Here is a 24,289-nt window from a genome sequence, read left to right as displayed (position 1 = left end):
CCTCAGCTGAAGGGAGGGCGGAGGGGTGTGGTGGTGGTGAACGCATGTGGGTGGTGTATGTGTATGCTTGGGTTTCGTGTGCGTGCCCGTACATGCATCTGGAGCTGTCTAAGTAGAAGAATGTGTGAGCTGTGAGAATTGTGTGCGCGCAAACTCACAAAAGCGTGGCAGGGCGTGTATTTTTGTGTGGGCATGCATCCATACATGTGTGTGTATGTGGGGGTGTTTACACGCGCGTCTCTGTCTGGGGTCAGGGCAGAGGATCTTCGCACAAGTCAGGATTTTGACACTCCAGAGCCAGGAGCTTTAAGAGCTGGGAAGGTGAAGCGCAGCTATGCTCAGCAAGCACCGGAGACAGGCAGCTATCTGTCAACCTGCACCCCGCTCTGGTTTAAAGAACAGGGATGTGCAGACGGCTGTGGCTAAAAGATGAAAACCAAGGTAGTAAAGTGATTTACGCCAGAGCCAGGCATCTTGACTCTGGCTTTCTCTGCTCTAACCACGCCTGGTGCTGCCTGAATTGGGTCAGCTGGCTCTGAATACCTTGTACCCTCAGACCTCCTCCCAGCCTGCACTTGTTGCTCTTAGCTTATGCTCCAAAATATCTGTTAGTCTATAAGTTGCCGCAGGACTTCATGTTGTTTCAGATGATAGTAACGCTCACTGGTGCAGTCCCAGTCCATTTAATGGTTAATTGCTCTTCTTTGGGGCACGCCTGGGCTTGGTAATGCCTGGTACACCTGCAGAGAGAGCTGGCTGAATGGTCCCGTGTTTGTATTTGCCTGATTATAAGTAAGTTATTAACAGAGTCCCACCAGGGCAGCTTTGCTGCTAATCACACTGGGAATAGGGGAGGGACCAAACTGCTTTTGAGAGCCCTTGAAGCATGAGGGGAACCAGCAACCCCCAAATCCCTCCAGGCATGAGGCTCAGGCTGGGTTGTCGCTTCCTGAGCGAGAGGGATTTAAAACCTGTTCCCTGGCTTCGCCAGCTGTTGATTTTTTCTTGTGCATGTGGTTTGGAGCTGGCTTTGGGAGTGACACTTGATTTACAGCGGGCAAGCACATGGAAGAAAGGCTCGGCTGTTTGTTCTGGGTTATTTTATTATTATTCATGCGGGAGAGTATTTAAAAAAAAAATGAAATAGTCTCCAGCTTTGTACCCTGTCTGGCTTTTACATGGTCCGCTGCACAGGCTATCAGGCCCGATCCGGACAGCCATATCTGGGCTTCTCCCTTGTTCTGATGCTTAACAGGCTGTTGCGGCATCCCTTTGGAATTCAAAGGCTTGGTTCCTCCTGGGATGGCAGGGGCTTGTTCTCTCCTTGGGATCCACTAAAACCTAAACCCGCTGATTTTTCTTAATGGCCTTTGGCCTGGAGCACTCATGCCAGCTGAAGTCCCCAGGCATTTCTGTGTCTCAAGATATCCCATAGGTGAGCATGCTGCTATGCTCTCATTGAAACTGTTATTGTTAGTCTCCTGGATGGCTTGTCAGCCAGATTATATAGGTGTATATAAAGCCAACTCAGCAGGGCTGCTCTCTGCTCAGCTGGAGAGAGGCTGCTGTAATACAAGTCCAAGCTCTGGAGTTGGTTTGACTGGTAACATTCTGGGCAATGTTCTAGTTCAGGAGGTCTCTCTTCTGGGCATTTAGGCAGGGAGGCCCTCAGGTAACAAGCTTAGTCTGGCCTTTGCAGTTATCCCAAGGCTCATTCTGCTGTTAGATCAGCGGTTCCCAACCTTTTCCAGGCAGGGACCCATTTTGACAATTCAGGAAGGCTTGGTGACCCGAGGAGGGTGGGGAGGGCTCGGCAACCCAATCCAAGAGTGGCACAGGAGCCAGTTTTCTTTGGCATGCAGATGGGAGCTCAGCCCCACCCCTCCCTCCCACGGCTCCCTCCTGGGGCCAGTGGTGGCTCCCTGCCTGTGGCCGGCAGTAGCTCTGCACCACTGACCAGTGGAGCTCCCTGTCCAGGGTGGGCAGCAGCTTGGCTCCCAGCCAGTGGGGCTGCCTGCCAGACTGCCTGAGCCCCTAGCAACCTCTGTGAATGGGGCTCCCTGGTTCAGCAACATCTATGGTCCTGCCAGACCAGAGAATCTGGGACAGGAGAGGTTCAATGTGCATTAAAATCCTGGATATTTTTTATGTCCCCTTGAGCATCCGGTCCAGACCTGGCTTCCCCAGGGAATGGGGAGAGTTAGCGCATGCCTCCATCCTGGTTTTCGCTCAGCCATATGGGACAGGTTGGGGGGAAACTGACCTTTAAATATATTTTAAAATCTCTTGCCTCTGAACTTTAAATAACCCCTTTTCTTTTGTGAAGCCTCGGCAATGGTTTGAACCCAGGATCTTTAGCGCTAAAAGTATGCATTTCTATTGCTTGAGATGAAGTCACTCCTTTGTGGCTGGTTGCAGTAGTAGGTTCTTATCCCAGGCAAGGCATTTGAGTTGAACTCAGTACCCTTTGCTGGTGTGCCACAAAGGCAACATGGTCTGGGAGTCTACAGGACTCCTGTGCGCAGCTCCTATTAAAAGTTACTGCAAGTTGTGCTCCGAACTTCTTGCAAAGAGTTCTTGTGGTGCACCAGCACTGCCTTGTTGGCAGACCATGTTTTTCTGCTCTCCCTGTGTTTTTATTCACTTCCTATTCATACAGACCATTGAGGGCCTGAGGATTAATTCCTTAATCTTGAGGCTGCTTGGGCCCAAAGACTAACGAGTGTGTCTGATAGGTCTGTACGTCCTAGAGGATGGCAACTACCAGAAGGTCTCCAAGATAAAGGGAGCTGAGACATATCAGTGGTGTGTTGCGCGGAAACCGTAGGCTGCTGTTATCTGCCTTGTGGGGAGATGGAAGGCTTCTGTCCTGCAGTAGTTTCTGGCAGCTATCAGCTCTTGGAAGACATAAAGGGTCCCTTGCAGTTTCTCATCCGTCATGCCTTGGAGCAACTGAGCAAGCCTCTCCCATTCCTGCACCCAGAAGAGATGGTGCTGCAGGCATTTGTGGTTCCTTGCCATTTAAGCTGGCCTATAGACTCATAGAATTGTAGACTACTGGAACTGGAAGGGATCTCAAGGTCATCAAGTCTGGTCCCTGCACTCACAGCAGGACCAGGCACCATCTAGCCCATCCCTGACCCACGTTTGTCTAAGCTGCTCTTAAATATCTCTAACGATAGAGATTCCACAGGCAACTTATTCCTCCCTAGGTAACTTATTCCAGTGCTCAAGCACCCTGATGGTTAGAAGTTTTTCCTAATGTCCAACCTAAATCTCCCTTGCTGTGATTTAAGCCTGTTCCTTCTTTCCTATCCTCAGAGGTAAAGGAGAATGTTTTTCTCCCTCCTCTTTGTAACACCCTTTTAGGTGCTATTTTTATATTGGTTTTTGAATTACCATTGTGCTTTAAAGGGCACGATCCATTGTCTGTGCAGACTGAAGGATGCCTACTGTGGGTGGGAAACTCCTGCAGGACACATCCATCTTCTCATGGAGCACCCACCAGCGGTGTAAGGCTCTCCCGTACCACAATGTAGTTGTGTCCCAGCTCCCGTGCCTTGGAGACCTCCTTGCAAACGAGAAGGGGAGTTTGAGCTTCATAGTCCTGTCTGTCCTCACCCATCTCACAAGGACTGTCAGCATGGGGCCGGCCCAGATGCTGGACGTGTGTCATCTGCAGCTGGATGGGGAGTGTAGTCTTGTCTCGTAAAGAGTGAGGGTTGTGGTTTGTGCCCCACGAACGCACACCATGCTGGGTAGAGCCAGCTGCCCCTCCAATCTCACGGGGTGTCTCTTTCCTGCACAAAGCTCCCAAGGCCTCTAGCCCAGGGGTATTCAAAGTGGGGAGCCTGAAATTTCACAAGGGGGCACAATGTGATTGGTTGCTGGGTCTCAGGCTCATCATTCTCATTTAAAATGTTGAAATATGTTTCTTTTTATGTGTGTGTATTCCCATTTATATACTGCTCAATAAAGTTTTTACATTCTTCTACATACTTACAGACTTATGTGTGTCAAAAGGGTTGGGTTTTTTTTTTTCATATGAGCATAATGAAAATTTCCGTCAGTTTGGATTACATTAGACAGGTTGGGGGGACCCTGGTAATCGCAGGGACGAAAAGTGGGGCCTGTCGTAAAAAGTTTGCTCTCCCCTGCTCTAGCTCACTGCTTTATTCAAGGCACCTGGGATTTATTTAGGGCTGCGCTTAGCTCCCCATTTGCCTTGGAAGCCAAGAAGCAGGAGGGATAAAGTTTGTTGGATCACTAGAGGTTGGCACTTTCTCAGCTGATCTGGTCAGAGGAAGAGGTGATGGGTGAATATTACCTTGCTCTTCCCTGGTTTTGCTCTCGAGATGATTTTGATTTTTCCGCCAGCTAGCGGGTTACAAGTCTGGGGCTTGCGATTGGGATCCCTGCCCGCAGTAGGTGATTGGCGGTGTGACTCGACGTAGGCATGTACGGTGGAGTGACTCCACAATTCCTGGGTTCTGCCAGAGTCCTTGGTTACATCCGCGAGGGAGTGAGAACAGGGAGAATGGTGGCTGGTTGCTTTCGTTCCCATGCAAGCTCTCCTTGATCCAGATCTGTGCTTGGCCCAGGTTGAGGGGTGAGGGCCGATCGGACAGAGGCTCTCCCACCAGAAATGCCTTCCTGCATTAAAGGAGACAGCAAGCGGCCTTGTTCCCAAAGGGAGCACCCAGATCTGCTTTTAAGGAGGCTGCGTCTGGGCTGCAGTAACTGTACGCAACCGGTCCCTTTAACAGAACAGTCAGGGGCATTTAAGGTTCTTCGATCAAAGCTGCAGGCAGAAAAAACTCAGCGCTTGCAGAATGCTGAATCTCAGCTTTTCAGGAGCTGGGGGGTTTGGTGCTGGTTGATCATTTAGTCCTTTCTCTATTTTGCTTTTTCAAAGCCTCCCCAAAGAGTCCGAAGCCAGCCCCTCCTGAGCCTGCCAGGGCACCCCTTTTTTGTGGGGTGGGTGTTAATTCTGTCTCTCTCTCGCCCACACCAACCCTGCTTTCTCCGCCTGCCTGCAGTACTGCTGCCATTCCGGCTATGTACGTGCACTGTGCAAGAAGGATAATGGCCCCTACAGCTGTTCGGCGGGGGGAGGGGAAAGTGTGTGTAGGCTGAATAACTAGATCAGTGTTTCCTCCTCTGTGGTCCTTAGTTGTGGTGTGTCACGTTTTCCTGTGGACCCTTCCGTGCTTCCCTTTCCTTTTGCCTCTCTGGTTTTGGTTCTTTTCCAGTGGATTCTGCAAATGTAAGTGTTCGCTTTTTATCTTTCCCTTGCCTGCAGTTTTCTGAGATGGCTGTCTGTCTGGATGTGTGTGTTGCCAGTTAAACCTTGGCTCTGTGTGTGTGTGTGCGCGCGCACGCGCGCGCTCACGCACGCGCTTTCTTGTCTGTCTGTCTATCTGTCGATTGCATGCAGAGATTACAAAGCCGGTGGAAACCAGCAGCAGCAGTACATGTCATGTTTAAAGAGCAGGATTCACCAACCACAGCTGAACTGGCAGACGCTGTTGTAGTTCAGGGCGAAGGTGGGTGGGGGGCACTGATCTTTGTAGGCTGTTGCTATGGAAAACCACCCCTGCTGCTCCCCACATTTTCTAAAATCTTGCAGGGGGATCATGCAGCTGTCTGGGCAGGGGGCAAGCTCAGAGACAGTTTGTTTTGGCAGCATTTTCCCCCCAGGGCACCAAAATAACTAGACGGGGAGGCGAGCGGTGGTGGTTTTGGGGGAGACAAGAGGAAATCTATTTCTTCAGCACAAAGGTTACCCTGTCATTTGTAACGTCCTGGCGATCAGTGGTGGGGGTTTCCCATACTGATCTGAAATTATAAATGGTTGCTAACTTATTTTCTTAAGTTAGCTTACTGAATTTGGAATCTTTCCAAGTGTGTGTTTGTGTGTGGTTGTCTTTCTTTTTTTGGCTGAGGCATTAAAAAAAAAAAAAAAGACACTTTCCCTTAAGGTGGATATTTTTCCTTCTCAAAATACTGTCCGCCCCATTTCTGGGGAACTTAAAAATGATCCCTTGGGGTGCGGGGGGAAGAAAGCTGGGGATTTAAAAAACAAGTCTTTGTTTGCCTGGGTAAATAAAAGGAGAGTTGGCCGAGGGAAGCTTTCTCAAGGGGAAACTGGTGATGATTATAGCTGCGGGGGTGGCAGTGAGAGCACATTTGTCATGAAAACGGGAGTGACTTTGTCCCGTGGGAGGTTGAGTTCTTCAGAGGCACTCGGGCAAGAGAGAGAGAGAGTCTGAATAATCGATCACCACTCAGGAAGCAGAGTAGCTGCCCAGTGCACACCCTGCAAGCTCTTTGCACAAATTGGCAGAGCCAAAGGGGCAGAGGTGGTGCTGCTGGCGTGTGTGTGGCGAGAAGCAGGGGAAAAGGCATATGAAGCTGGAGGTTCCTCCTCGGAGTTCCCCCACCCCAGCTGCGCTGCAGAGGAACAAAGGGAGCCAGGCAGAAAGCTGTGATGTGTAGGATTTGTGAGATAAAGAGTAGATTTGATTGGCTCCCTGTGTGGAAATCTGCCTCTGATCTGTGTAAGATATTAGATTTATAATTAACCCTTTGGGAGTCCTCCAGCACAGTGGAGCTTGGTCTCCAGGACACAATCTTCCTCACCTTATTGCCCTGGCCTGCAACTTGGGCAGGCGATTCACTTTTCCTCTCTCCCTCCTACCCCCTCCGCACCCTTGGCATTGAATTTAGCAGAGACTGAGTTTTGTAGATGAACTTTTTCATTAACTCAGAAGTTTTAAGCCTGGAAGGAGGCCACTGCGATCATCCTCCTGTGTCGTGCAGTTTGATGAGCCTTGCGTCGCGCTGCTGGTGACTTCTGGCAGGTCACTCAAAGACAGCCCCAACCTTGATGTATGGGCTGACCTTTGGTGAGATCGTTTTTTATCCTGGTCCTTAATAGAATCCCAGGGCAGGTGGCAAACGTGGTGGGAGCGAAGAGAAGCAATGGGCAGCATGCGCAGTTACCCGTTTGCATCCCCGTGCCCTCCCCTAGCAGTCTCCGGGTAGTTAGTTGAGTGCAGGGGCATGGTCCCGCTGAACTCAAGGAGAGTCTTTCTTTGGTGTTCAGTGAGCTCATAGCCCCTGGCTTGCCAATTGCTGTGTGTTGCTGCCTGCGAGACACACCTGAGAAAATGTCTGATGTGCAGGTGCGGCCCTGCTACAGGCTGAGCCAGTTTACAGCCTGGCGTGGCAGCCCCAGGGGAGCTATGTGGCTGGGCTCTGGGACCAGAGATTCGATTCATTGACGTTTCGGGGGTGTGCTCAGCCTCTGGGAGCAACAGCAACTAGTAGAGAGGGCTCCCGTTTACCTGGCTGCTGATGGACCTGCACCGGAACACCCAGTCACCGCTGCTGTTCTAGCCCTCGGCTTCCCATGCCCAGAGATCCATCCACTGGTGTTGCTTGGCCCTGCTCTGCAGCAGCATCCCCTTGCTGTCCTGGTTGCTCTAACAGCATAGGACTTAGGCTAAGTCTGCGCTAGGGAAAGGAGGTCGATTGCAGATACGCAATACTAGCTACGGCAGCTGCGTCTCTACAATCGACGTATCTGCAATTGACTTACTTGGCTGTCCTCACTGAAGGAGGTCAACAAGAGCGTTTCTCCCGCCGACTTCCCTTACTCCTCATGTCACGCGAGTAGTACAAGGGTCAGTGCTGACCTCTGATAGGTCGATTTTGTAAGTCCCTACCAGCCGCATGATATCGAACTCCCGAAGATCAACCCTGCGCCCGTTGATCTTCCGGAGTAGTGTAGACATGGCCTTAGTGTTTACAAAGCCCTGGGAGGTTGCTGGGTGCAAGGGCTCAACTGTTACCCATTCATATTCAATTAACACACCAATTGCTCTTTTCTCAATGGTCTCTCAATGCCCTTGGCCCTCTACCCCTCTTTAGTATTTATACATTTGTTCAGTGGGCTTAAACTAAGTGCTTAAAAGCTTGCGTGTTGGGCTGAGCTGCTGAGAACACGGCTACAATTGTGTGGCCCTAGATGGTTTTCAGTGCTACATCATTTCCTTTTTCATGCCTACTGAGTTTTTAATTGGCGTTACCACTGGCGCTCTCCCCTCCCCCACCCATGAGACACATCCTGGGGAGCGGGGGGAGAAAGCAACTCAGAGGAGTTCCCATGCCCTGTCTCCATTTTAGACCAATCTAGGTTATGAGATACCCTCCTCTCTGCTCTAGTATTGGTGCATCCCTCAGAGATAACAGAAGCCTGCAAAGTAGGGCAGTGCTACGGTCCCCATCAGAGCAGGTAAGGAAAATCAGGTTTGGGGTCTGTCTGCGCTGCAGGCAGGGACACTGACTCTCCCATAGTGGGAAAATTCAGGTTGTCAGGGCCCAGCCAGGACAGCGGTTGTGTACTCAAGTGCCAGTCCCATGGTGCATGGCTTTTCAAGCTACTGGGTCAAGCTAGCTTGGTACGTTCTCATGTGCTGCCATGTAGGGATATAAATCTTGTTTAATTAGTTAATCTGTTGAATGCTGGGTTGAACCATTTAACTGATTAAATGGGTGAAGGGGTGGTTGTGGAGAAGCGGCCCCCTTGCTGCAAACAGGGGCTGCTCCAGCTGGGCAAAGAGGCCTGAGAATATGGGAGCTTGTGGAGTCCCACAAGACCCCTAGCACGTGGGTTAGCGATCCCGCTCGTACCATGCCCTCACGTTCCAGCAAAAAGGCCTTTGAGAGTGGTTGAAAACTCATACTCCAGCAAATCTCTGTGGTCTGAGATCCCCACTGTTTGCCCTCTTTGCGCTCCACTGTTTGTAACACTTACTGGGAGATCCACCACCGTCAGGGTCGATCTTCCAGGGTTCAGTTTCACACGCCTATTGCAAAATTGAATTATCAGGGCTTTGACAGGTGACCCCGTACTCCTCATTATTGCAAGGAGTGAGGGAGATCGATGGGAGAAACTACGCAGGTGTCATAGCAGGAATTGCATATCTAGGATCAACTTTCAGGTCTAAGGTAGACCAGCAGTTTGAGAGGACTTTGGGTGATGCGCACAGAGCCTCCCCTCCAGCAGTTCTGCCTTTTGGCTCGCTCCCTTCCTGCCACAGTTCAATCCACTGATCTGGCACCAGCGTCATCCTATCAACTCTGCTCAGGATGAGCCTGTGTCCCTCCTCGTCAAAGTGAACGGCTGTGTTCCGTTCCCAAGGTACCAAAGTATGGACCTTCTGTTCATGAAGTCCCCTCTCTCTGTGGGCATCCTGGTGGGGTCATCATAGAATAAGAGAGCTGGAAGAGACCTAAAAAACCATCAAGTCCAGCCCCCTGCCCTAGGCAGGACCAAACCCATCAGATCAGACCACCCAGGGCTTTGTCAAGGTGAGACTTAAACACCTCCAGGGATGGAGGCTCCACTAGTCCCCTGGGTAGACCATTCCAATGCTTCACCACCCTCCTAGGGAAAAAGTTTTTCCTAATGTTCAACCTGGACCTTCCCAACCGCAACTTGAGGCCATTGTTCCGTATTCTGCCATCCGTGACACTGTGAACAGCCTCTCTCCAGCCTCTTTGCAACCTCCCTTCAGCAAATTGAAGGCTGTTATCAAGTCATCCCTCAGTGTTCCCACCTGCAGACTAAACAGTCCCAATTCCCTCAACCTTTCTTCCTAGGTCATATGCTCCAGCACCCGATTATTTTGGTTGCCCTCCACTGGACCCTCTCCAGTGTATCCACATCCTTCCTATAACTGGGGGCCCAGAACTGGACACAGTACTCCAGATGCAGCCTCACCAAAGAGGAATAATCACTTCTCTGGATCTACTGGCAATGATCCTCTTGATGCAACCTAATATGCCATTAGCCTTTTTGACTACGACGGCACACTGTTGACTCATGTCCGGCTTCTCATCCACAACTCCCATGGACCAACTAGTGCTGGGGTTGGACTCGATTCTCCAGCAACCACACTGCAGGGAATGCAGTTCCTGTTTGGCTTGTTTTTTCTTCAACGTGCCACTGCCTCACTCCTGGCTTTGGGAGGCAAAGTGTCAAGGTCTCTTCAGAGACAGGGCCCTCCAGCAGCCTGAGAAATTGCTCTCAGATGTCTCCTTGTTGTGTGAGGCGGGTTAGAACAGACCCCTTGCGTTACCAACATTTGTGTCCCATTAGAATGCAGTATGGAACGTGGGAGACGGAACCAAGCTGCCTCTTCCCTTCAAGAGGCTCTCAAAACACTGTGCTGCCTTGGAAGAAGCCCTCTGTTAAAGCTGTGTTCAGAAGATTTCTGAAGGGACTGGCTGTCCCGTGAGCTTTCCCTTTCTGGGAGGGAAATTACCTCATTTGGCCTGTCCTTGTTACAGGGTCACAGCAGGGCTTGGGGTGTTTATACTGTCCAGTGACTGACTGCTCCAGTCTCACTTGGAAGTGGGGCCTTTGTTATTCTCAGGGGAAACAAACTGGAAAGACTTCTTGGAGTCAAAATGAAGGCTATCTGCGCCAGCAGTGCTATAGCAGTAGAGCTGCAGTTATGCCCCAACCTAGCACAGCAGGGTGGACGTTGACTGTAGCGGGCAGCCGGGGTGTTTTCCATCAATGTAGATAATCGGCCTTTCTGAGAGGCCGTCTCTAGACTGACGGAAGATCTCTTTCATCGAACTAGCTGAGTCTATGTTGGGGGGCAGTTAGTCATCATACAGGGTGTGACATTTTTTACAGCTCGGCCTTGCTAATATTTAGCTGGAGACCATGGCTAAGACCTGGGCCGCAGTGGGAATTAGTGATTAGAGAAATTGCTGCTCAGTCCTACGTGAGATCAAGCCCTGTGCTGTTAACTAGATGATACAAGGCTGGCTCAAACTCGGCCTCAGGAGGCTGAGGCCTTGCTCTGCCACAGACTTCATGTGTAAGGCATGTTCTGCCCTAGACAACTAGGTTGTCATAATGACACCACCAAAGGGTGTGAAAACTTTTGAGCAAGGTCGTTATGTTGACCTAAGTGCTTGGATACGAAGTGTGAGATCGAGGGAATGGTTCTTCCAAGCTACCGCCTCTTGGGGAGATGGGTTACCTATGAGAGGGATTTTTCTGTCAGCATAGGTGTTGCCTACACCGAAACACTGTGGTGCTGTAATGTCTAGTGTGTAAACAGGGCCTCCATCTCTTTCCTGCTCCAGGTGTTTCTATTGTCAATATAAAATGAGGATGAGAATCGTGACCTCATAGGGAGTCGTGCGAGGGTAACATCAAGGGTTGGTCATGTGGGCCATAGGCATCCCAAGATGGAGGCAGAGATGGTTTCACTCCAAGTGGAGTGGACTTGGGCATCTCTCTCTCTCTGGCACTGATAGGCACTCACCTTGTTAGAGAGAGTTGAAGGTGAATGAGCCGAAGTGCGGGACGGGGAATGTGCCCCGCCAAGAAATTTTCAGGGTCTGACCCTAAATCTACACACAGGATAAAAACTGTTTTTTTAAATTATTTCTTCCACCATGGTTAATTTCTGTGTTCAGACTCTCAGGACTCGGCCTCTCCTGCACATAGACTCAGGGGGTGGAGGCTGTGTTTCAGTTAGAGTATTGCCACCAGCTAACTTGCATGGAGATGGTCTACATGCTGAGCTGCACCCCTTGAACCGGTTTAGTTAAATGGTGCAAACATCCATGTGGACGTTCTTAGTTCATCTTAATCCAGGCTTGTTTTGATTCATTTTAGGAACAGGTTGGAATGAAATGCAAGTAGAAGCATCCCATGGAGAGGTCTGGCTTTGGTTTAACCAAACTAGAGCTTATTGGTGTGTAGATGAAACCTCAGCCTCTGAATGTCCTCTTGAGTGGGGTTATCCCCAGTTCACAGAGTCAAAGGAGGAGTCAACAGTGCTGGGTTTGGACTAGTTGGTTCTCCATGCCCAGGTCCTGATGCCGGTGTTTTTTCCCTGTCCTTACCTGCAGTGGCACTTCTCGGTCCCAATAAGAGAAAATCCCTAGGTGCGGCTCAGAAGGGGATCTTCAGTGAAACCAGCCATGTGCTCAACCTGCCGGCACAACAGTGCTAGTAAAAGAGAAAATGGGCCAGTCATTGGGGATGCTAAGCTGGAGCTGTCTTTGCAAGGCTCCCTTTGTCTGGGCAGGGGGGCATTCCTGCTTTCGTCGTCCTCTCGGCGCGGCGGTGAGAAACACAATATGGAGATTAAGGGGGAAGAAAACCAACTGCCTCAGAGACCTCACAAAACCCCCTTGTCTGCAAACCGTGAGCTGTTTCTGTCTGACTGTCAGAGAAACTGGGGATTACAGAGCTGGCTGGGCATGGCTTTGGGCCGGGAGCCTTGGCTGCCTCTTTTTTTTGCAGCCTTTAGTTGGTTGACTTCACATGTGCCCTCCCCACTGTATATCCCTGCAGTCAGACACATGCAGAGATGGCAAAGCCTTGTGAGTCACCCTCAGTCCAGCTCCTAGAGTCCAGGGCAGGACCGGGGCCTATAGTGTGTTCTCCGGAGGGAAATCCAGAGTGAGTGTGTGTAAGAGCGCACAGGGACAAGTGACAGGAAAATATTTCTGTGTGCTAAGTGCAGATAGACAGCACGCTCCTCTCCTTTCCCTGCTTCAGGAGCGTGCAACCTAGTTACAACCAAATCATATCCTGATTAGCCAGCCAGCCATCCTCCTATCTTTTAATTGTCTCTTCTCTTCTCATGTCCTATCCCTTACCTTGTGCCACCACCATAGCGTCTAGGCTCCATAGATAAGCCCACCCAATGGTCCATCCCTTATCGTGGTGAGGTGGCTTGTGTGTCTCAATCACCCAGATTGCTATGCCAGAGGGAGCTGCAGCTCCTGGAAAGGTCACCCAAAGTGAACAGGCCAAAGGGGTAGAGACCGGACAAGTTTGGATCCCCTCTCCTTGAGCTGAAAGGGGCTGGATTAGGGTTAACAACCCAAACCAAAAGCTGCAGAAACATTGACAAAGACACCTACACCCACACCAGTCTTGGGAGGAGATGGCAATCAGCACGGGTTGAGTAAGACCTTGGAGAACATGGAGTAGATCTGCTGAGATTGAAGGACCACAACTGGGGTACTCCTGGAGTCAGCTAGAAGTGTTGGCCTGAGACAGAGTGAAGTGGAGGAGACTTGTAGATGTCCTGTGCTCCACCTGGAATGCAAGGGTTTAAGTTACGCCCGTAAATAAACAGTGAAACAAAGTCGAGTTTTTGAGAGTTGGAGGACAGTTAGGGTCTTTTTACACTGCAATGGAAACTGGGGTCTTTGAGAGCTGGGCATGTGGGCTGTTTCTCCACGCTGCATTGTACACCTGGTCTTACAGCTGCTCAGCCTGGGTCTCACATTGGTGCTAACATGTCAATATTGTGTCATGTGGATCTTCTGACTCAGGTCTGCAGCTTAAGCTGCAGCTATGCTACAAAGTGACAGGACTTGGAACTGACTCTGCTGGTCTCTGACTTAGACCCACTGTCTCTCCACCCCCAGTGTTTCCAAAGGATCTTGAGTGCTTGCTGACCAGAGTCAGACAGATTTACATGTAAACAGTAGGAGGATTAGGGCTCAGAATTAAGCCCCACCTTACAATACAGTGTCGACATAAGTTTCCATGAACATAAAAGGTGGTTGCAGGAAGTGGGGGGAGAAAAATTGTTCTCCTCAGCCTCTGAGGGTAGGGCAAGAAGCAAAGGGCTTAAAGTGCAGCAAGGGCAATTTAGGTTGGACATTGAGAAAAACTTCCTTAGTCCCAGGGTGGGTAAGCCTAGGTTCTGGTATCTCTGTCGCTGGAGATTTTTAAGAGCAGGTTAGACAAAAACCTGTCAGGGATGATTTAGATAATAATTAGTTCTGCCATGAGTGCAGTGGACTGGATTAGATGACCTCTCAGGTCCCTTCCAGTCTTGCAGTTCTATAGGTCTATGACTACACTGCAGTAAAACACCTGCAGCTGGCTCGCATCAGTGGATGTGGGCTGTGGGGCTATAAAACTGCAGCGTAGACCCTGCAGGGTCCTGGAGGTTGGGCACCGTTGTAAGCCTGAGCCTTTCTATTGCAGTTTTATAGCCCTGCAGCATGAGCCCTGCAAGCCCATCACCCAGCACTGGTTAGCCACAGCTGCTTATTGCAGTATAGACATGCCCTTAGGGTCTTGTCTGAATGACATGCCCTCATAGAAAGGGGTTCTTGTCCCATGAGGTGCATTTATCTTTCCTGGTAGCAGTGCTGGGGGTTACTGCGTTACATGCTCCAGAGTGCTGTAGAACTACACAACGGCGAGAGAATTTCCTAGTACCTCTGGAGCAGGTGGCCCTTTCAGGGTGGTGGTTGTTGTTGTCTGTGCAGTATTGCTTAGAGGCATGCTCAGGTTCAGGGGCCAGTTGTGTTGAGCACTGTTTTTCGCAGCAGGGGACATTCCCTGCTCCCAAGAACTTGCACACCTGGGGTGGGAGGGGAAATGAAGGAATAATGTGAAATCACTTGCCCAGGGTCACAGAATGGGTAAGTGGCAGAACCCTGATCTCCTGACTCCCAATCCAATGCCCTATTGACTAGATGACACTTAAGTTATGTCTACACTATGAACGAGGGCTGTGGTTTCCCCGGTTGTGTACCCAACTGAAACCAGAGAGTATGCAAGTAGCATGGCTGAGTCGTACGTCTGCTGCTGCGACGCATGTTACCTGCTGCGCAAATGCTGCTATTTATAGTTGCGCCCAGTGGATGAGCGCGAACACTAGTAGATGTACATAAGCAGGGGAGTCCCATCCTTAGTGTGTAACGTAAACGTAGTTATAGTGGGAGGACTTTGGAAGCGTGCACAGCAGCTGCTTCTTCTGCAGCTAACCTATAGTACGCCGGGGACTTCAGCTGCCCAAATCCTTCACCATAAAGCCTGCAAACATTGAGTACAAAGTGTAAGAATCAGGGGACTGGTAGAGATCAGTGGGAGTCAGGTTTGCTTTTGTCCGTCAAAGAGAACTAATTATTCTTGATGTTCCTGATTCTGTTGTGCATCTGTGGAGTGTCATTCCTTGTCAGAGCAGGAGTGATTTCTATATCCTCTAGTAGACATGCCCTGGAAAAGAAAGCATTGGCATCAGAATCCGCTAGATTTCAGCAAAGTTTGGACTAAGCCATTGTTCTTCAGGCACCAGATTCAACCCTCCTGCGGACATTGATTTCCCTAGGGTTGTGCCTCCTCACTTTTCCCAGCTGTATAGTGGGGATAACGATATAGCAGTTATTTGAAGGATAGGCTTAAATATTTTACTGTCCAATCATGAACAGCCAAGTCAGGTCTTATATTGGTGTTAAGATGCAGCCCTTAGATTATCAGCTGTTTGTGTTGGGCACTTTTTTGTTCTGTGTTTCTGCAGTGCCCCTAAAACACTATCATGCTAGAAATAATAATAGATGAGATTCTTTGCATTCTTGATCATTTTTAATTTGCAGTCCATAGTTGATCAGCTTTGGAGAATAAGCCTTTGCAGAGCAAGAGGCTATAAAACAGTCATTTAAAGGGCAATGATTGGGTTCATTTTTTAAAACTCATTTGAAAAAAATTCCATTTGTTTTCCTTTCAAATGTAAATGTCTGTCTTTTAAAATTTCCATGCAAAGTCATCTTTAACCAGGGCTTTTTCCCTCTTCCCCGGTGGATGGTTATAAGGCTCTTCTGAAGTTAGTTGGTTTGTACCTTGCCAGCTGACTGCGCGTGGAAAAATAGTGAAATCCACTGCACAGAGTGGACAATCAGCAAATTACAAAAACAGAAAAGAGTGTAAGGAGGCTGCTTTTGGTTAGAGAGATTTTGGGTGTTACTTGTACTAAGAAGAGGTACTAGGCAATTCAACTGAGTTGAGTTCATTGAAGCACTGTTGGTGTGGGACGCTGTACGTGTAAAAGAGGTCTTAGATCTCTTTTCTTTTAACGTTGAAATCTGAGCCCCTTTCACACTGAAGTCAGAGCCTCCTCTAGCGTAAATCTGCATAAATCCACCTATGTTTAGCAGAGAGATGCTGATTTACACCTGGTTTGTGCGTGATTTTAACCTTAAGTTCTTGTTATAGCAGAAAACTTTCTGGTCTAAATTTGGGGCACCTAGACAGACAGAACTCCCACTGAACTCAGCAAGCGTTTTGCATGTAGGATAGAGCTTGAAGTGACTTCTCAGGCAGGAAAGTCTTCGACTGTTTGGGAGTGGCCCATATTTCATTATGCAGCATTTTGCTGTAGTCAGCAACATGCTTATCTGTAGTTTAGAACCCAGCCTCAACTCAAGCAGCATGTCCGCCTACTGCAGTCAGCCCTCAGATAGTTTCCACCTAGAAGTACTGAGGTTTCATAAAATTGCACGTGCTCTAGGATGTTTGCCCTATGCCTGGAACTAGTAGGCTGGGAAGAGAACCATGACACAAATGTGTTCTCCCTGACCCCCTGCCATAAAGTCGCTGTGTTAGGGGACTGCTGCCTGAATGCAGGTCGGTTTCTTAAGGACTGAGTGTACAGAAATGCTGCATGCTTTGAAACTGCCCCAAGGATTTTCTTGTTCAGCACTGGCGTCCAACACTAATGGCCCCACCATCATTGCTGCACTGTACAGGGCTGCCTTAGGGAAGGCTCGGGCATCTTGGCATCCAGGTCAGTGAGTCAAAAGGGCAGTCAGCAGCCCAGCCCCCGAAGAAAGCTCTTTAGAAGGAGGATTAAGGTGAGGATCCATCATCAGGAGTGCTGGCAGAGGCAGGAAAAGTCGGTCTAGGTAAAAGGGGTGGTGGTGTAAATCGTGGGGGAAATCAGCCTTGTTTAGCCTTAATTCAGCGTAACATGGGAGAAAGTACTGTCCTATTACAACACCCCCTCCTTCCCCGCAAGGATGATCCCTGGAGGAGAGGGTGTGATAGGACAGAACAAGTTAAACCTCTCTCATCCAGCACTGGTCAGGTCAATATTGTCTAGCAGCATTACCAACACTCCCACTGCTGACTGGGCTCTTCAAAGACATTTAGGGGTAAATTACAGCTAAATAACAGCACAGAACGTTGAGAGCAGGTTCAGGGCTTGTCCAAACACAAGAGTTGTGCCTGTTTAGTTTAAACCAATGTGGTTAAACCAGTTGCAAAGGCCACGTGGATGCTCTGATTTCAATTCAAACCTAGCTTGTTCCAGTTTAAGTCAATTGGGAATTGCTGCTGGGTGAGGCAAAAATAAACCAGAATGAGCGTTCACACAGGGATTTGTACTGGTCTAACTAAGCCAGTGTTCGGGCAGCCACGGCCTCGGATGACACTGTGGTTATAAAGCTGGCGAGAGATCTACTCCGACGCGCTCATCAGTGGTACCAGTCACCTGGTGCTTTGGCCTCCTGCTGGCTTTCTCTAGGTGGGGCGGGGTGAGATTTCAGCCTAAAAGTGGGGATGGTCTGGGGTTGCCAGAGTGGCTGTGTGAGGACTGACTCTCTGCTTTTCTCCATTCTCTCAGACAGGTTCAGGGGGCAACTCAGTTGATGGACCCAAAACAGGCCAAATGGAAGAAGGGCCAATTAACTATGCTGAAGAAAGAAGGTTGAACGAAGGAAGCAGGCCCAGCCTGGTGAATGGGGGGAGCCAGCAGGCTGGGGAAAGTGCCATGCTAATGGAAACGGGTGGGTGGCTCGCCAGCCAGCCAGTTGCCCACCACTCCACCGAGAAAGCCAAGTGGGAGAGTGCTCCGGCCCTGGGCCAGGGGGATGCTGCCAACAATGAGAACCTGGAGGATGCTCGGAACCTGGTGGCCTTCTCCGCTGTGGCCGAAGCCATGTCTTCCTATGGAATGCCAGCTGCCGGGTCCCCGTCGCTGCTGAGCATGCAGCTGTATGAGAAATTCAACCTGGAGATGAGCCGGGGAGGGGCGGGCACCCCAGGGCTCTCCCCACCTGACAGCATCCCCGGAGGTGAGGACCTGAACACCCTGAAGGCTGCCCTGACCCTGGCCAGGCATGGCATGAAGCCCCCCAACTGCAACTGTGATGGCCCCGAGTGTCCTGACTACCTGGAGTGGCTGGAGCATAAGATCAAGTTAGCCATTGGGGAGGGGCCTAGCCGCTCATCCCAGCATCTCAGCGACGCCCACCACCAGCCCTTAGACAAAGGTGCTATTCCCAATCAGGTGCCTGCAGTGGTGGACACGCTTAAGCCATGCCCGTCAGATGGCCTCCCCTTTTCCCAAAGTGCACTGAGCATCGCCAAGGAGAAGAACGTTAGCCTCCAGACAGCTATCGCCATTGAAGCCCTCACCCAGCTGTCGTCCACCCTCCCACCGCCAGCTGGGGCAACTCCAGCTCCTTGCAGCAGCCCCTTGCCCTCTGTGTCGTTCACCTCCAAGGAGCAGCTGGTCTGTTCGTCCCCCTTCAGCCCAGATGATCCCCCGGTGCTACCCACATCCAGCAACGAGCAGTACCAGAGCCAGAACGCACAACCCTATGGAGGACACGACCTGCTCCAGACATCTCGGGCCCCGACACAACCCTCTTGGCAGCTGGCAGACTCCCAGTGTATCCTTGAACCCAGCACCCCCCGGGAGCCCATGGGCCTCTTCTCCAATTTCACCTCCAGCCCCTCGAAACTGGAATTTTCTGAGCAGTGGGAAGAAGAACCGAAGCCGAAAAACAACTTGTGGATGCTCAACTCTGATCCTCCCACCTCTCTGGTCAGCGACCCGATGGCGGAGCTGGAGCAGCTGCTGGGCAGTGCCAATGATTACATCAAGTCGGTGTTCAAGAGGCCTGAAGCAATGCCCAACAAGGTCAAAGGCGCCAAGCCCAAGCCAGAGTCGCCAGTCCCACCTCTGAAGAAGGAGGCTGGGGGTGGCCAGCCCAAGCTGGCCCCCAGCCAGCATTTGTCGCAGCTACTGCAGGAACCGGACTTCCACAAGAAGACACAGATGATGCTGCAGCAGCATCTCCATCATAAGCGCAATCTCTTCCTTGACCAGAGCATGGCCCAGCCAGGCCCCCAGGACCAGTTGCCCAACTGGTGGGCTCCTGGTTCTCAGTGCCTGCCTCCAAAGCCATCTGAAAAGCAGGCCAAAGAAAAGAAGAAGAAAATTCAGCCTGAAAAATCCACCCAGGTCAAACCACTCCGGAAGCAAGTCCAGATCAAGAAGTCCAAGCAGAAGGATTCACAACCACTGTTCCTGCCTCTGAGGCAAATTAGCTTGGAAGGGTTTCACTCAGCTACCACCCCTGAGCTCCCCACAGATGAGATGCAGATCGAGCAGCCTCTCCCCGGCACCCCCGTCCAGCCCCTGCCTCTTGCACTATTCACACCCAGCTCTGCTGCACAGTCTCCGCTGCAAAAGCAGCCGGATGACAGAAGCCTGGCTCCCAACACTCAGGAAACGTGCGCTTTCAGCCAAGGGAGCCCAGAGCAGAACCGCCAGCACCACCTTCACCAGAACTTTCCAGGCTGCCCTGCCCCGCCCTCCACTCCCATCTCCAGCTACACGGTCGTTCCCTCTGGCGACAGGCAGGACCAAGCTCCCCACAAGCCCATAAACCTGTCAGACCCACTGGCGGCCCAGAACTCGATCATGGTGGATGACAAGCTGGAGGAGCTGATCCGACAGTTTGAGGCGGAGTTCGGGGAAAATTTCAGTCTGCCGAATTCTGACCTCACGGCTCCTCTGCTGACCGATGGACCTCCTAGCCAGCCTCTATCCCACCAGCCCTCTTCTCTGAGCCATTCTCCAGAACTGCCAGGGGGCTCGGACTCAACTCTCCAAGTGCCGGCTACCGAAGATGGAGTGCTGCCCCTGGCCGACACTCCCCAAGTGGAACCCAAAGGCTTTTCGCCACCACCCAAAATGGGGCAGCATTTTGAAAATCCCTTTGGAGCTAGGTCCCCGAAGCAGATTAAAATAGAATCTTCTGGTGCTATCACTGTGGTGTCAACCACTTGCTTTTACTCTGAGGAAAACCAAAACACCGATGCCGCTTACATGGATGGGACCCCAACCAAGAACGATGTGCCCTTCACACCAACCCTCAGTGGATTTTTGGAATCTCCTTTGAAATACCTGGATACACCCACAAAAAGCCTATTGGACACCCCAGCCAAGCGGGCTCAGGCAGAATTCCCCACTTGCGACTGCGTGGGTAAGTGAAGCTGCTTCTTCGTGGCTTAAAGGTCCTGATTAGGATCTGTGAGGAATTTGGCCTAAATAAAGGGGGGGGGGGCGTATGCGCACGCACGCACGTGTGTGTGTGTGTGTGTGTTCACCTCTGTGCAAAGAGTCTGTGTAAGGCCCTTTGCACTGCTCATTTGAGGACTATTTGTGACTGGAATGGTATGCAGGGTCTTGAGTTGATCCTCTGCACCAGGGTGAATTTCACTCTAAGATGAAAAATAAGTTTGCAGTGTAGGAGGAAATGTGCAGTGGTTGCAGCACCTTTGTAAGTAAGTGAGACACAAAAATGCTGGGAAACGATGAACAAGGCTTGTTTGCCCAATCAAGTATTTTGTGCGTTATGCTGGTATCCGCTATAATTATTTTAAGGTGAGTAGCAAATTAATTGAAACACTGGAGGTCAAAATAGACATGAAGGAGAGATGTAGCACCTGCCTTGGATGATTTAGGCCTTGTCTACACTTTGTGGTGGATTGCCACTGTAGTGATTGATCCACCGGCCATCGATCTCTCACGTCTGCTGTAGACATGATAAATCAATCTCCAGGATCATTCCCGTTGATGCTGGTGGTACTCCACGATGAGAAGAGTTATGTCAGTTTCCACTACTCTGTTTGCACAGCAGAAGTAGATAAATGGTGCCGGTAAGTGTATAAAAGGTCGCAGTTGCAAAAAATGCTTCATCTTGACAGGTGGTTAGATGACCGTTGTGGTCCCTTCTAATGCCGTTTCCATGATTCTGTGTACATGTATTCCTAATTATATACTGCTAAAAACCACATGATCTATTTAAAAGGAAATCTCTACCTATTATTATCCTATTCCAACATCTATATTGTGATAATACCCAGTCAGGCCCAGCTGTGCTTGGTGCTGTACAAACGTCCCTGCCCCAATGCGCTTAAGTTTCAACTTTTAATGTTTTTGGCATTTTTGTGCTTCCATTTGCAGTGAGCCTTCTCAATGCCTCTGCTGCTAGGCAGGGTTACTTTGTGGATTTCCTTCACTGATGTCAAGCTGTGGTGCTGGGAGTTCTAACACCGCCACGAATGTTTACGTTTCTCCCCCACACAAACACCTGGGTTTGTTGAAACCGATCAAGTGCACAAGTGTATCAGTTGATCAAGTGCACAACAGTTCAGTTCATATCGGAGCCCAGGACTGAAAATAGCCTTTAACATTAGGTCCTTCTGTTTTGAGGGTCACATTTTAGGGCCATGTGTCAAGCCGCTGCAGCTCCCACTGGGTATGTCTGCATTGTGGCAGGGAGCAAGCCTGCAGGGCTCGGGAGACAGACTTGCCTTAGCTGCTATTGCTCCTGCATGACTTGGGTTTGCCACCTAGCACAGGTATGCAGGGGGCGCAGGCAGCTAGTTGTGTGGGCTCATGATGCCCTGCACCAGGAATATTCCTGGCCAGGGCTGGGCTCTAGCCAACCTCGCCACCTGCCCGTGCTCTCTGCCACCTTGTGCATCCTCTGGCCCTGCCTGCTGCCCAGGGGGTGGGTGCCCAATGCCTCAGTCGTCAGCATAGCAGGGCCAGAGTGGCTTCTGGCCGTTTGCTCACTCTAGCTGTGTCTACACGTGCACGCGACTTCGAAGTAGCGGCACTAACTTCGAAATAGCGCCCGTCACGGCTACACGCGTCGGGCACTATTTCGAAGTTAACTTCGACGTGAGGCGGCGAGACGTCGAAGTCGCTAACCTCATGAGGGGATCGGAATAGCGCCCTACTTCGACGTTCAACGTCGAAGTAGGGTCCGTGTAGACGATCCGCGTCCCGCAACGTCGAAATTGCCGGGTCCTCCATGGTGGCCATCAGCTGAGGGGTTGAGAGACGCTCTCTCTCCAGCCCCTGCGGGGCTCTGTGGTCACCGTGGGCAGCAGCCCTTAGCCCAGGGCTTCTGGCTGCTGCTGTGGCAGCTGGGGATCCATGCTGCAGGCACAGGGGCTGCAACCAGTTGTCGGCTCTGTGTATCTTGTGTTGTTTAGTGCAACTGTGTCTGGGAGGGGCCCTTTAAGGGAGCGGCTTGCTGTTGAGTCCGCCCTGTGACCGTGTCTGCAGCTGTGCCTGGCACCCTTATTTCGATGTGTGCTACTTTGGCATGTAGACGTACCCTCGCAGCGCCTATTTCGATGTGGTGCCGCGCAACGTCGAAGTTGAACATCGACGTTGCCAGCCCTGGAGGACGTGTAGACGTTATTCATCGAAATAAGCTATTTCGATGTTGGCTTCACGTGTAGACGTAGCCTCTGGCTGCTGACAAGTGCATCCCTGCAGCCAGGGGGTGGGGGTGGGGTCTTCGTGCCCTGTGCTGCTCTAACCCTGCTGCGCTGGTGGTGGTGGCAGCAGGGACTGTCCAGGGCATTTTAAACTGCCCAGAGGCAGTAGGCAGGGATGGGGGAAGCCCAAGGGGGGTGCACAAGGGGGCCCAGTGGGTAGGGTGGGGAGTGCATAGGGGCAGGAGCACTCAGAGACTTGTGTCCCACCAGGAGCCATTGCTAGAGGAGTTTGTCCCTAGGTAAGTAAAGCATCACCCATCCACTCTGGGCATTCCAGGCACCACCACAATTTTTGCAAACCTGCCACCCCTGGCAGGAGGTTGGGTGGCCGAGCTGCTGTCCAAGCCGTAACATCCCCAGTGCTGTTTTTAAGCACACAAGTCCAGCTAGTGTGAGTCTGTCGGGGTGGGGGTGCAACATAGACAGGCTTCACTCCGAAGTGTAGGTGTGCAGTTCCTCTGAAATCAGGCCCTTTCCTGGTGTCTCAAACGGAGCATGCCAGAACAGAGGTCCTCAGAGTGAGAGGGTCTTTCTGATAGTCTTGGGGCTGTGCCTTTTGGGACCCTTTTCTGTAGCAGAGAAGCCTGGATATCGGAGGAATAAATCACTGGACTGTGTCCCTGTGAAGAAGAAATGAAATCAGGCTGGAATTTATCGAAAACTGCTGAAGTCTTTGGACTGGGCCCTGTGTGGGCACGAGCTTAACTCTCTTGTCAGGCTGTAAGGAGGATCCTTCTGGGGCCAGGGCACATTTGGGGCAGCTGTCTATGTTGTTGCTGTTCTGCAGACAAACCATGGTGCTCGTTTTCCAGTAGGGATGTAAAACAAGCAATGGTTAAACAGTTAACGGATAAACGTTAGTCTTGCTATTCCTGTGTTGCAGTTAACATTTAAAACAGCTTCAAAAAATAATTTTGCGAGGTTGTAATACCTCAAGTGCCTGCTAAAAATGTCACAGCGATACCTGGGGGTGAGGGGGTGGGGGCTGAGCATTCAGTGCTCTTGCAGCTTGGGGCACTGTGGGATCTGCTGCTCCCCCTTTTATCCCCCAGCTGCTTTTGGGTCTGCCAGACACTTGGCTCTGTCCTGGTGCTGCAGCTCTTCCAGTGGCAATTCACCAAACTAATCTGTACAAGGGAGAAGAAGAGGTGGGATCAGAGATAGCCATGCACATGCAAATGATCTCTCAGCCTACTGTCCTCCCCCTCCAAGGACAGACACCTGGGTTGTCTCCCTCTCCCAAGCCAGGGTTGGAGCGTGAACTTGTTAACGATTGAGGGACTAACGGACGTAATTTTGAGTGTTTAAACAGGTAGTTTTAAAAATGACATTTACATCCCTATCCTCCACGTTGGCTGCCAGTCCAGGAGAAATGGACTTGGCTAGGGAGAGGAGTCGTCTCCAATTGCATGTCCTTGTCTGTTCACACATCCAGGCAGAGTTTCTTTGAATGCTGTCCACTAACTCATGCTCAGGGCAGCGAGTGCATTCGGAGGTTCCCTGCATGTTCTCCCTCTCTGGATCCCTTGGTTTGACCCTACATCTTTAAAACTCCTCTTTGTTTTTTTATTTTGTGTCCCCTGCCTGCAGTTAAATTGTGAGTCCTTTGGCCCTCGAGTGGGTGGGTCTTCTGGTCTAACAGGCTCCGCCCAACTCTGATCCTTTAAATATGGTGGGTGTTTTCATCAACTTTGCACTTGCCAAGAATTTGGGGTGCATGGGGAACAACAGAGGGCCACAAAAAGAGAACCCCATGTTTGTCTGGGTGCTGGGTTCCGCCTAAGCAAAAACCAAGCTTTTATGGCGTGGAAATTTGATGCACGGATTGTACCCAACTACACCAAAGAAATG

General features: G+C 50.8%; 1 protein-coding gene across 1 annotated transcript in view; it reads left to right on the top strand.

Annotated features, from left to right (window-relative positions):
* TET3 (tet methylcytosine dioxygenase 3) overlaps window positions 1-24,289 on the top strand; it is a 159,167-nt gene that overhangs the window by 76,478 nt on the left and 58,400 nt on the right. The window contains exon 3 of the mRNA XM_074981893.1: window positions 17,472-20,124. Coding sequence (XP_074837994.1) covers window positions 17,472-20,124 — 2,653 coding nt within the window. The remainder of the gene's footprint in view (window positions 1-17,471; window positions 20,125-24,289) is intronic.

Source organism: Carettochelys insculpta, chromosome 31 (genome assembly GCF_033958435.1).
Source record: "Carettochelys insculpta isolate YL-2023 chromosome 31, ASM3395843v1, whole genome shotgun sequence".
Taxonomy (NCBI): Eukaryota; Metazoa; Chordata; order Testudines; family Carettochelyidae; genus Carettochelys; species Carettochelys insculpta.
The sequence above is the reverse complement of the archived record's forward strand: the minus strand, read 5'-3'. Positions and strand labels throughout refer to the sequence as shown.